The sequence below is a fragment of the Mustela putorius genome, unplaced genomic scaffold (assembly GCF_011764305.1).
Source record: "Mustela putorius furo isolate JIRA1106 unplaced genomic scaffold, ASM1176430v1.1 tig00000281_pilon_pilon_pilon, whole genome shotgun sequence".
In the NCBI taxonomy this organism is placed as follows: Eukaryota; Metazoa; Chordata; class Mammalia; order Carnivora; family Mustelidae; genus Mustela; species Mustela putorius.
Window position 1 is genome coordinate 30481236 of NW_025421343.1, and position 12730 is coordinate 30493965.

The 12730-nt window shown below is 41.7% G+C and overlaps 2 protein-coding genes across 3 annotated transcripts in view; one reads left to right on the forward strand and one right to left on the reverse strand.

Moving 5' to 3' along the window:
• The window catches only part of HADHB (hydroxyacyl-CoA dehydrogenase trifunctional multienzyme complex subunit beta), a 33681-nt gene extending 27997 nt beyond the window's left edge, over positions 1-5684 (reverse strand). The window contains exon 1 of the mRNA XM_004781385.2: positions 5561-5684. The gene's annotated coding sequence lies outside the window, so the exon portion shown is untranslated. The remainder of the gene's footprint in view (positions 1-5560) is intronic.
• Positions 5685-5846: 162 nt separating this feature from the next.
• HADHA (hydroxyacyl-CoA dehydrogenase trifunctional multienzyme complex subunit alpha) overlaps positions 5847-12730 on the forward strand; it is a 47923-nt gene continuing 41039 nt past the window's right edge. For both annotated transcript variants that reach the window (XM_004781387.3, XM_004781386.3), the window contains exon 1: positions 5847-6001. In XM_004781387.3, the coding sequence (XP_004781444.1) occupies positions 5935-6001 (67 nt within the window). In that variant the 5' untranslated portion in view covers positions 5847-5934. The remainder of the gene's footprint in view (positions 6002-12730) is intronic.

The window sequence follows — 12730 nt, forward strand, 5'->3', positions numbered from 1 at the left end:
GGAACCACTGTTAACCTGCATAAGGTGTAAAATAGTGTACAGCTACTACTGTTCATGTCAAAAAGAGGAAAAATAATATATGTATTTCCTTGTATCTTTATAAAATATCCCTGAAAGTAGAAACAAGACGTTAAAAAGGAAGGAAACTGAGTAACTACAGGACAGGATGTAAGGCAGACTTGTCATTGTCCATGTTTTATAATTTCTCAATTTTGAAATACGTTTTAACCTAAAAAAAAAAGGAGGGGTAAGAATAAACTGATGATATATGCCTATGAAGATGGTGGCAGCCAGCCTCTACGATGGCTCCCAATAATCTCCAGCTTTTGGTATCCAAACCCTTCTGCAGTTGCCCCCAACAGTGTACCACAGTTGGTCTGTGTAAACACAAGAATATGTCAGAAGTGATGATATGTCACTTCTGAGATTAAGCTATAAGGAATACTGCAGCTTTGCTCTTGTTCTTTCTCTCCAATCACTCACTCATTCTGGGGGAAGCCAGCTGGCACAACTCAAACAGTCCTATGAAGTGACTCACATGATGAGAACTGCCACCTCCTGCCAACAGTCACCTGAACTTGGAAGTGGATCCTCAAGCACAGGCAAACTCTCAGATGATGAGTGCCCTGACCAACATTCTGACTGCAACCTCATGAGAAATCAAGTCAGAACAACCCGGCTAAGTCACCCCCAGAAGCTGTCCGAAACAGTAAATTTTTATTGTTTTGATCTGCTAAATTTGGGGGTAATTTGTTACACAAATACAATAGATAATATAAAAGCCTTAAAAAGATAGATAATATAGGGGGGGGTGGCCTGGGTGGCTCAGTTGGTTGAATGTCTGCCTTGGCTCAGGTCATGATCTCAGGGCCATGGGATCAAGCTCCACACTGGCTCTCTGCTCAGCAGGGAGTCTGCTTCTCCCTCTCCCCCAAATAAATGAGTGGAATCTTTAAAAAAAAAAAAAATAATAATATAAAAGGCTCGTTTAACTTCTCTTGGGTCTTTATAGACTAAAAGAGGATGCCCTAGGACTTAAGAAAAAAAAAATCACATTTTTCCAAATATGTGGTTTGAGAAGAGATGAAGGAATCCAAACTCTAGGCTTATCACCCTAGGGATATTCAAAAGACTCTACCAGGGAGACACAAACAAGCCCATGAGATGAGAACCCCAGTTCCAGAAGTTACATATGACACCACACCAGTCTTGGATACAAATTCCCTTAAGTAAGGGCGCCTGAGTGGCATAGTCTGTTAAGCGTCCGACTCTTCATTTCGGCTCCAGTCATGATGGTAGGGTCCTGAGACAGAACCCAACAGGCCAAGCTCAGAGGGGAGTCTATTTGGGACTCTCTGTCTGTCCCTTCCGCTGTCCCTCTCTCTAAAATAAATACATAAATAAATCTTTAAAAAGAATTGCCTCCCTCTCAAAAAAAAAAAAAAAAAAAGGTAACATTTCAAATGCAAAAAGATGAATTATTCACTAAATTTTGGGGGGAAATGCCTAATTATCTGGAAAAAAACTTTAGGTCCGTAACTCATACATCCAGAAATCAATTCCAGATGTGACTACTCTAATTATATATATACATATTTTAACTATAAAAGCACTAGTAAAAGGTATCAGAATATTTTCATATTCTTATACCGGGAAAGACTTCCAACATATGGCACAAAACTCAGAGGTCATAAAGGGAAAAGAGTAAATAATGGTTTTAATTAGATAAACATGTAAAATATCTACACAGCAAAAAGATACTAAAATAAAATTAAAAGGCAAATAACAGATTCAGAGAAAATATTTGTAATTTGTAAAACAGACAAAGGGTTAATATCCATAACCCATAAAGAACTATTACAAATTATACTAAAAAGAAAAATAATCTATAATGGAATCTGTGGTTTTCACCCAAATATCCATTTGACTCCATTATGCAATTGCCATACGTAGTTTACATGGGATAGAATCCAGCCCAACTCCAGGATTTAAATCAATCAGAATAATTTCATTCTCTTTGCCAAGATCATTGGTTCAGGTAACCAAGGCCTAAAACAATGGTGTGTGATATTGACTTGATTTAGGAATAATAATCTGGTCAGTCTGACATTCCAGTCAGTATTCCACCTAGAATTCTGGAATATAAATCTTTCCTTCTGAGGCTTAACACAGCTACCACAGTTTGCAAACAGGAAAAAAAACTAGTCTGAGCAGAGAGCCAATCAATCCCAAAAGAGGACAAAGCTGAGAATTTCCAAAAAGGAAACTAGAGCTCTAACTGAATCATATCCAAAACCCACTCTCCTTTTGTGCTTTCTCCTTGTTAGAAAATAAATCCCCTTGAATTTGAGTTGAATTTTATTATTTGCAACTGAAAGGTTCCTTACTGATACATGCCTAAAAGAAAAAAAAGCAAATGAGCAATTCACAGAAATAAAAATGTCAAAGTATCAAAATTTTAAGTGTTCAACCTCCCTAACAATAAAAACATTTTTAAAACTAAAACAAGGTATCACTGTGGGGTTGTAAACCTGGCAAAAAGTAACAATATTGTTAACACATAATTCTAGTAATAATAGATTTAGGCACTTCCATACACAGTTGATGAAAGTGTAAACTGTTAAGGTTTTGGAAAGGAATTTTTAGTTATGTAACAAAATTTAAGTTGTGAATTTCTGAGCCCAATAGTTTCTAAAATTGGTCTTTAACCTATAGAAATACTCAAGATGTGTGTGTAGCATACACAGATCTCTGGCCTATAGAAATATTCAATATATATGTTCACTGTAGCACACTAGACACTGGAACTAATCTAACTGCACATCAGTAGGAAATGGTTAAATAAATTATAGTACAAACATACCATCGAACACTGCACAGAAGTTTGAAAAGAAAAATAAAAGACATGATATACATATATGTTCTAACACGGGAAAATGTCCACAATATATACTAAATGAAAAAGCAAACTGCAGAACAATATGCACAGTAAGACACCACTTTTATAACAGAAAGAAAAAGTTCATAAAGCTAAGAGTCTATATACAGAAGGAATTTTAAAGAGGAGCTTTCATTTTTTTCTCATTTTTTTAAAAGACGCTTTCATTTTATATTCCTCTCTTCTCAAAAAAATCTGTTACAATGAGACTTTTTTTTTTTAAAGATTTAATTTATTTATTTGACAGACAGAGATCACAAGTAGGCAGAGAGAGAGGCAAAGAGAGGAGGAAGCAGGCTCCCTGCTAGGTGCCCCCCCCCTTTTTAAGATTTTAGAGCATTTGGGGTGCCTGGGTGGCTCAGTGGATTAAGCCGCTGCCTTCGGCTCAGGTCATGATCTCGGTGTCCTGGGATCGAGCCCCACATCGGGCTCTCTGCTCAGCAGGGAGCCTGCTTCCCCCTCTATCTCTGCCTGCCTCTCTGTCTACTTGTGATCTCTCTCTCTGTCAAATAAAATAAATAAAATCTTTAAAAAAAATTTTACAGCATTTTATTTTTTATGTACAGTGTAATTCTAGTTTCCCTTAAAAATCTATGTATATTAATATTTATACAAATGCACACAAAATGTCCAGAAAAATACACAGCAAAATGTTTTGGGTTTTGTTGTTTTTTTAAGCAACATGTTAATAGTAGTTATCTCTGGGTGGTGGAATTATAGGTGTATTTATTTTCTCTGTAGTTTCTGAAAAATAATTATTACTAACTCAATAATTAACTAAAAATACGTTTCAAAAGGAAGAGAGACTAAGCAAACTACCTTGTGGGAGGGTTGACTTTTATTATCATTTGCTCTAAGCTTTAGGAAGTAGACCTTTTTGACTCAAGGATTTGGGAAGCATGGAAACTCCAGCGGAGTAGGCTGGCATAATCTGTGGAACTATGGAAAGATGCATGAAGTAGCAGACACCTGGGAGTAAGGGAAAGGAAGAAGGTGCTCGGCAAGTAATGAAAGCAAAATGGGGGCGAGGGTTGCCTGGGTGGCTCAGTTAAGCCTTTGCCTCAGATCATGATTCCAGGATTCTAGAATTGAGCTCCCCATGAGGCTCCTTCCTGCTCACCAGAAAGACTGCTTCTCCCTCTCCCTCTTCCCCCACCCATACTCTCTCTCATAAATAAACAAAAATCTTGACCAAAAAAAAAAAAGCAAAATGGAGTGGCTTAACAGCCCACTGTTAACACTATCATTAAGACACAATGGAAGGACACATAGTCTAAAACCAGACTGTCCAAATCCAAATCCCGGCTCCACCGTAGTTTTAGGATCTTAAGCAAGTAACTTAATCTTTCTATTTTAGAGGAAGATGTAGATAACTCATCTGTAAGATATAGATAATCTCAGCACCTACATCAAAGGGTTGCTGAGAGGAATAACTAAATTAATACACACAGAACACTTAGGGCAGTGCCTGATACATAGCTAGGGTCATACATGTTTGCTATTAATATACTACCGAGCAGTGGTATAAATCTACTTAGCTCCCCTCTCCTAAGTCACAATAACATTTATGCCCTGATGGAGCTTATGATCTCGTTGAGAGTACAGGAACAAAACAGTGAGCCAAGACAGGATGGCATTTAGCTAACAAGAGTTTTTACACTTTTGAAGAGTTGTAGAAAACACAACAAAAAATATACGATATCAATATGGGCTTGCAAAACCTAAACTATTTACTATCTGGCCCTTAACAAAAAAGTTTACTACCCCTTAACTAAATAGTAAGCACTGAACATAATTATATGCACGAGGGCATTTTGAGGGCAGAAGGCAAGCTTTTAACTGTAAAAATCTTATGAGTTGGGAGGGCCTCCGGGGATCAAGAATCCCTTTTGCAAGTTAACGTTATTTCGTTTGGAATCAATCGCATTATTCAAGGACTCTTACCCATTTTTCCAACATAAAACCAGCTATTATGCAACGGAGAACTCGTGACTAAAATTTAATAGACGTGGGCTCTATCCCTATTTCCACCACCTGTAGCCATAGATATGCCCACCCCAGCTGATTTATGGGCTTCATCTACAAGGTGAAAGGAATGAATGACAAGATGATGATGGGCAGATCTCTTCTAAGTTAGAAAATCCTCTGGAACATTTAATTCTCCGCCAAGGATGGAGAAACAGCGCAACTCCTGCCACACTCCAGGCCCGACATGGTCATGTGACCGAGTCCCAGTCCCGCAGCTCCGACGGGGTAATCCCAACTCCGCGTTCTAAATGTCTACAGCGGCTCACCTGGCTACAAGCAAAACGGGGGAAACACACACACTGCAATTCAGCCCAGCGCTTTAGGCCGACACACACACGAGCAAACAGGTCGTTAACCCGAGGTGACAAGTTAAAAGACACGGTGACACCGCCGCTCAGAACTACACGCATAAAGCTAGTCCCAGGTACAGCCCTGATGGCAGTGGTCCCGCAGCCCCAGTCCGCTGGGGCCTCCCTCCGCTCCCCGAGGAGAAGGGAGGAGGCCGCGGGCACTGGCGCAGGAGGTAGGAAAGGAGCTGCGGCTGTCGCTGCAGGGAAAGGCCAGGCGGGGAGCCAAGCGCACGGCCCATCTCACCTTAGCTCCGTCCTCTCGAGCTCTAGCTGCGGCGGACACGGAAGGTTTGGCCTCAAGTGCCGGGACGAGTCGTGACCCAGGGTCGGGTCCTTCCCCAAAGGACCCCCCCCCTTCACTCCCGCCCCCGAACCCCGCAGGCTGCCCATCGGCCGCCTGTCTGGAAATCCGGGCACCGGGCCTCCTCTGTGGGCCCCCTGGCGTCCGTCGTTAGCCGGAAGCGAACGGCAGGGTGAGGAGCCAAAGGAAACTCTGCCCGAGGGGGTTTTAGTCAGGCAGTACGTCGGGCGCCTATCTGGGGCCAGGCTGAGCCGAAAAGTCCTCCGCCCCGCAGCCCCACTCTGAGCCCTTTCCACTTTCGTCCTCTTCAGCTCAAGATGGTGGCCTCACGGGCGATAGGCAGTCTGAGCCGCGCCACTGCCTCCAGGATGCGCCGCTGCCCAGGTGAGGCCTTGGCTGGGAGCGCCTCGCAGCCCCGGGCAGAACTCTTGGGAAGCCTGAGGTAGCGTCGTAGCCGCGTCTCCCTTTCGCTGTCGCCTCCCCGCCCGGCCGGGGAACGCAGCCCTGCGTGGGGGGGAAGGATGCCGCGCTTGGACCCGGTCTCCTGTGCGTGCCCTTGCGCAGACTGACCCTTCCTCTCTCCCCGCTCCCGAGTCCTGCCGCGATTTCAGGCTCCGCAACCTCACGTTTCTGGGTGCTGCCCACCCGGTCTAGCCCCTTCCGCGAGTGTCCCCGGCGCACGTCTGGCGTCACGCCCCTCTTATTTTCTTCTGTGATGGCTTCGGACCTGACCCTACTAGATGGGTAGTTCCAGGAGGACGGGGACGGTCCACTCTGTCACCTCTTTGTGGCTCCACATCACCTTACTCGTGACAAGAGCTGTCCTAAAAGCTTCTTAGGTGTCATGGACCAGCCTTGCGAATTACTGCCGCTCCCAGTTCCTTTCCCTCAAAACCGTTCTGTACCTATTACCACGTTTAAATACGGAGCTCGAATGTTGCAGTTCCAGTAATCCCAGTGTGAAGGTATAGTATGTTAAATTTCAAGGGGAGGGTCTGCAACTTGCCAGAAGAAATATTTTTTTAAATACACGAATACGCTTGTCCTGTCTGTGGACACCCTGAGGGCAAGGTGATGGGGTGGGGGTGGGGCAAATATCTGTACCCCAAGTTAAATCATTTTTTAAAACTAATCTAATTTTGTTTCTGACGGTAGCCGGTTAGGTTTGCATTAGCTGTATTTTTCTCTTCAGACGGGCAGTGAAAGGGTTAAAGCGGGTGATTAGGGAAGATCAAGCGTTTTCCTTCCATCTCAAATCTGTCGGGTGAAATGTAACCTTCTATTGCGTGTTACACTTAATACTGGCTGCTAATCAAGAATTTTCATTTGTAACATGTCTTTCTCCTGAACACGGTAGCTGGTAGCTGGAGGCTTCTATGTAAGGGATTAATTTTGGATTCAGACTTTTTCTGAATCTCCACCAATGTTTGTAGTTTCCACAGGACTGCTGTGTGTGTGTGTGTGTGTACCAACCATAATATTACAAAAAATTGATACGTAAAGACTGGGGAAAGTTAAGAAAAAAGTCACGCGTTATTAGTCACATATAGTAACTATTAGCATTTGGTCATTTTACCTTACAGTTTTTTTGTTTTTGTTGTTTTCCACATTTATGGTTTAAGGCTTTATGAAAATCACATGTATATATTTGAACTTGCCTATGCATTGGTTTTAAGATACCGCTTATGGATTAGCGGCTGCTGTAACACTAAGCTGGTAGTCAGGTCATGTGGTTTCCAGTCACTAGTGTAACTTTGGACAAATATCTTGGTCTAATGGATCTTTATTTTCCTCATCTGTAAAATGATTGAGACTTTGGATTTTCTTAGACAGGAGAAATAGGATGAAAGAGCAATTCAAAGCATTAAATTTGGAGTCTGACTTTGGTGCTTGAATCTGGCGTGGCCTTTTACTCTCTAGTGACCTTGGACAGTTAATTTCTTCTGTTTTCTCATTTGTGAAGTGGAGAACCTTTGTGAACTTCAAAGGAGTTATTCTAAATTTAAAGCAATTTTTCATGGACTAAATGTTCAGTACGTGCTGCTATTAACTCTTTTCTGGCCTGAAGAACTGATTCTGTATATCTGAGAATTTTTAAAAATAATTTTTACATTTTATATATGTAATAACAAGTTTAGCTTTTCTATATTTGCATAGAAATATATATACACACATAAATGTATATTTCACCAATAAGAAAATATGGCTTATAGTTTTTGTCCATTTGAGTAACAATGAATTTTGTAAAGACATATCTGGAAAGTGAGTTCAGAATTACCTGCACACCTGGATTGCTATTTAATTCAACATATTGGTCTTTTACCCTGAAAACCTGTGCCAAGGCCAGTGTTTAATGAGATTATGACATTTACTGGTGGATGGATAAATTAATTTGAAACTGATTTGTTTCTTTCATAGTTCAAACCCATTCCTCCCCCACTAATGCTATAATTCTGAATATGACTGTCAAATGACAGTCACAACTTGACCAAGATATCTTAATTCCCATTCCTAAATCTAAATTTCTAATTATGTAAGTGGTAAAATAATTTCATTGAATTAGAGGCAAATAGTAAATAATGTAGGTTTAAATTTGACTCACTTGTTTAATCCTATCTCTTCCCCCAGAGTTGAATATTGAGAAAAGTTGTTGATTGTTAACTACCAAAGTAACATTTTCATATTTGAAATTTGTGTCAGCCTAATGCAACTCTCTCCTCTGCTATAGTTTTAGGTCTTGTAGTATCTTCTTGAGTTAAATTATCAGATGATTAAGAAGTAGGACAAAGGTTTCTCTCTTTTCCTGGCACATTTGATCTAGGCTAAAGTTCACCTAGCTGCTGTGAAGTTAACTTTCCAGATTGCATAATGGTAAGGGCTAGATTTCAAAAGCAAAGCTACCTTGTAGCTACCAACTTGATTTAGCTGGCTGTGGTTTGAATTCAAGATAAGTTTGTACACTTACTGATTTTCTCTTTTTTGTTTGTTTGTTTCTATTGGTTTAGAGGAAGTTTTGTGTATGTGAATATGGGTGTCTGTGTTTGTGCAGCAGAGGTAGTTTAGTGTAAGGGTTTTAAAATGATTTGAACCATAACCTAATGAGCACCAACCTGCTATCTCAAATAGTTGGTCTTTAAAAGTGCAACCTGTGGGGCGCCTGGGTGGCTCAGTGGGTTAAAGCCTCTGCCTTCAGCTCAGGTCATGATCCCAGGGTCCTGGGAGCGAGCCTCACATCAGGCTCTCTGCTCAGCGGGGAGCCTGCTTCCCTCTCTTTTTGCCTGTCTCTCTGCCTACTTGTGATCTCTGTCTGTCCAAAAAAAAAAAAAAAAAGTACAACCTATGCTAGGCCCTCGTACCTGCTCTGTTTCTTTTTTCGTTGTTGTTTTTTGCTTAGCATTTATCTCCTAACATACTTCTTTACATTTTTTTTTTGGCTGTCTTCCCACCCCATCTCTCCCACCGTGCATTCCCAGTCAGTCCATCCCTACTTTCATCCACTTTACCCTGTTCTAGCTAGAATTGCTTATTCCCTGCTTCGCCTCCCACTGGAATTTCCATTTCACAGGCAAACTCCTTTTTATGCCAGGCCTGTTTTCACCTCTTCATGTATCTCTACTGGGTAGGAACTGATTCTTCCTGGGGGGGTGTGTGTGTGTGTGTGTGTGTGTGTGTGTGTGTGTGATCCCCTGCTGCTATAGAATGTAAGCTACACAGAGTCAGGGATTTGTTGTTGAATGAGGGAGTTCGAGATCATGTTGGAAGAGTTACGCTTTAGTTGGAGGAAACACCTGCTATGGATGCAGTGATTAGAGAACAAAATAGTAAATAATAAAAATCAAAAGGGATTTTGAAGGGAGGGGAAAGATTGCTGTAGATCGAATCTCATGATAAGGCCTTGTAAAAGAGGGTAGAGTCATGATTCAAAGATAAAAAGGAGTGATAAATACAGATGATTCAAATTTTAAATGATAGTAAAGCAGAGAAAGGAAGTGTTTCCTTAGAGAGGCAGAGGCATGACGATTGAGGATATGGCTGACTTCTATTTTCATTTACTTATGGGTAGCACTGTGACTTACAGATACTTTTATAATCATTACATCACTTTTATTTCTGTCTTTATAAGAACACTGAAGTGCACTGAGACTTGTTCATGGTTATACAGCTAATAAATGATAAACGTGATGGTTGAAAAACGTGATGGTTCAACCTAAGTCTTGACTCTCGGGTCCTTTCTCTTTGCACTCAGATGGCTGATTTGGATTAGCTTAAAGAAAAAAATGCAGACAGAAACAGATCACCTCACTCTGGTACTTGCATCATCTACACAGCTTTCTTTTAATATGTTGCTTGCCTTTCAAACTAGTGTAAAGCTGCTATTTTCTGGCCGTCTTTTCCCCTCTCTGAAGGACCTGCAGGATAGGGGCACCTGGTTGGCTCAGTCGAAGAGCATGAGACTCTTGATCTCAGGGTTGTAAGTTCTAGCCCCACATTGGGTATAGAGATTACTTAAATAAATAGGACTTTAAAAAAAATAATAGGGGTTCCTGGGTGGCTTAGTTGGTTAAGTATCCAGCTTGATTTTGGCTCAGGTCATGATCTCAGGATTATGAGATCCAGCCTTATGCTCAGTAAGGAATTTGCTTGAGATTATTTCTCTCCCTCTGCCCACCCCCCCCCACCCCGCCCCCTGTGCATGTTTTCTCTTCCTCTCAAGTAAAACTGCAGGATAGAGGGAAAGAAGGAGGAAGCAATAGCATCAGGCTATTGCTGATGGTCCCTCTCCGAATCCACTGAATCAGTGGGTTCTCCAAGTCAGTGGCTCTCACTTGCCCACTTGTTTGCTGTCTGCTTCAGTTTCCTTTTTTAAAAATATGGACGCTTCCATCCGGGAAGATCCACACATGCAGTCCCCCTTGGATTCAGCTGCCTCTGCCGTTTGTGACTCCTATATCTGTATAAGCCCCAACTGACCCATTTGGGCCATTTCTATGCCTTATTCAGCAGGAAGAAGTTACAGAAGATGAGACCTTCCACCCTCAGCAACCTTAAAGATTTAAGGGTTAGAACTGTTCAGAGGGGGATGATGTAGGAAACAAAGACAGAAGAGAAACCATTAAATTTCCATACTACCTGTAGCCCATTGACAAGTCCTTGAAACAGGCAGAGTGACATTCCTCTAGAGATTCAACTGCCTCAATGTTATTAGGCCCAATGTTATCAGCCCCAATTACTTTGCTTAGAGCAAAAGACAATTCTAAATCCTTCCCCCACCTCCCCCTTCCAGGATCCTATAAATCTCCTTTAACATATAAAAATTCCTTTGGAAACTTCCTTTAGCTCTACTCCCCAAGAGACAAGTTAGCAATCCTCGCCCAAGCATATGACCCACCAATATGCATCTGAAGAGTCTCATGACTGAGTTTCTACTAAACAGTAATAAATGACCTTTCCTGTCAATAGCTAGCCCCCTCAGGATCCTTGTTTCCCAAATACCTGGGAGGCTTGCACTATCCCTAACCCCTCTCAACTTGAAAATATATAACAGGCCACCACTCCTCAGGACCTCAGTGCAGCTCTTTCTGCCCATGGTACTGTCCTCATGCTTTAAACAAAACCACCTTGGGGCGCCTGGGTGGCTCAGTGGTTTAGGCCTCTGCCTTCGGCTCGGGTCATGATCTCAGGGTCCTGGGATTGAATCCCGCATCGGGCTCTCTGCTCAGCGGGGAGCCTGCTTCCCCCTCTCTCTCTGCCTGCCTTCTGCCTACTTGTGATCTTTCTCTGTCTATCAAATAAATAAATAAAAAATCTTTAAAAAAAAAAATACCACCTTTTTGCACCCAAAACAAAAAAAGGGACTCTGAGGCCCAACACCCTTAAATTCTGATTCCTTGGTTCTAGGTTATATGTCACCCAGACATTTGTGAGTGTATTTGAGCCCACTGATTTTAATGCCTAACCTAGTTCTGAAATCACTTTTCAATACTGCTGTGGAAATCGCAGTCCAGCTGGATATGTTGGGAAGTCTTTTGGGTCCTGCTTTGGCCATGTGTAATAGTTCCCCAATCCAGTAGGGTCCATGCCTCCTGGTCAGACATAGACCATGATCAACTTAAAAATGGGTATAGTTCTAAAGTTTGTTTCTAAGTCATGTAGAGAGTGTTTTTGATAGAGGTGATGTTTAAAAATTTCATTTAGACTACTACCATGACATAAAATGGCCAATGTGGTTTAAAATTTTGTCTATTACCTTTGATTATCACTGCATGCTAAGGCAGTCTAAGACTCTTGTTTGACATCCCTCAATTCTGAGCCAGATGAAGGTAGGGGCTTTGGAGAATGAGAGACTAGGCAGAAAGAGAGACAGATGGTCACAGGCTAGTGGGAAGGTTTAGCTGCTGAGAGGTTGTTACGGATTTTTTTTTTAAGATTTTATTTATTGGGGCGCCTGGGTGGCTCAGTGGGTTAAGCCGCTGCCTTCGGCTCAGGTCATGATCTCAGGGTCCTGGGATCGAGTCCCACATCCGGCTCTCTGCTCAGCAGGGAGCCTGCTTCCCTCTCTCTCTCTCTGCCTGCCTCTCTGCCTACTTGTGATCTCTCTCTGTCAAATAAATAAATAAAATCTTAAAAAAAAAAATTCAAATATTAAAAAAAAAAAAAGATTTTATTTATTTATTTATTTGACAGAGATCACAAGTAGGCAGAAAGACAGGCAGAGAGAGAGGAGAAAGCAGGCTCCCCACTGAGCAGAGAGCCCAATGCGGGGCTCAATCCCAGGACCCTGGGATTATGACCTGAGCCGAAGGCAGAGGCTTTAACCCACTGGCCACCCAGGCATGCCAAGGTTGCTAGGGATTTTAACCTTTTTTTTTTTTTTAAATAGTGCTCCTAAATTAGGCAGGCACTCCGCTCTTTTGCATTATATTGTGCATTCCAAAACTGTATGCAGCCCAATGCAGTACATTTCAATGAAAATCAGATATAAAAAAGTTTTAATACTAATAATTAAGAATAAAATGATGGTGGAATATTATTCAATCATAAAGAATGCAAAGTTGCCACTTATAACACCATGGGTAGAACTAGAGCATATTATGCTAAGCAAAATAAGTCAGT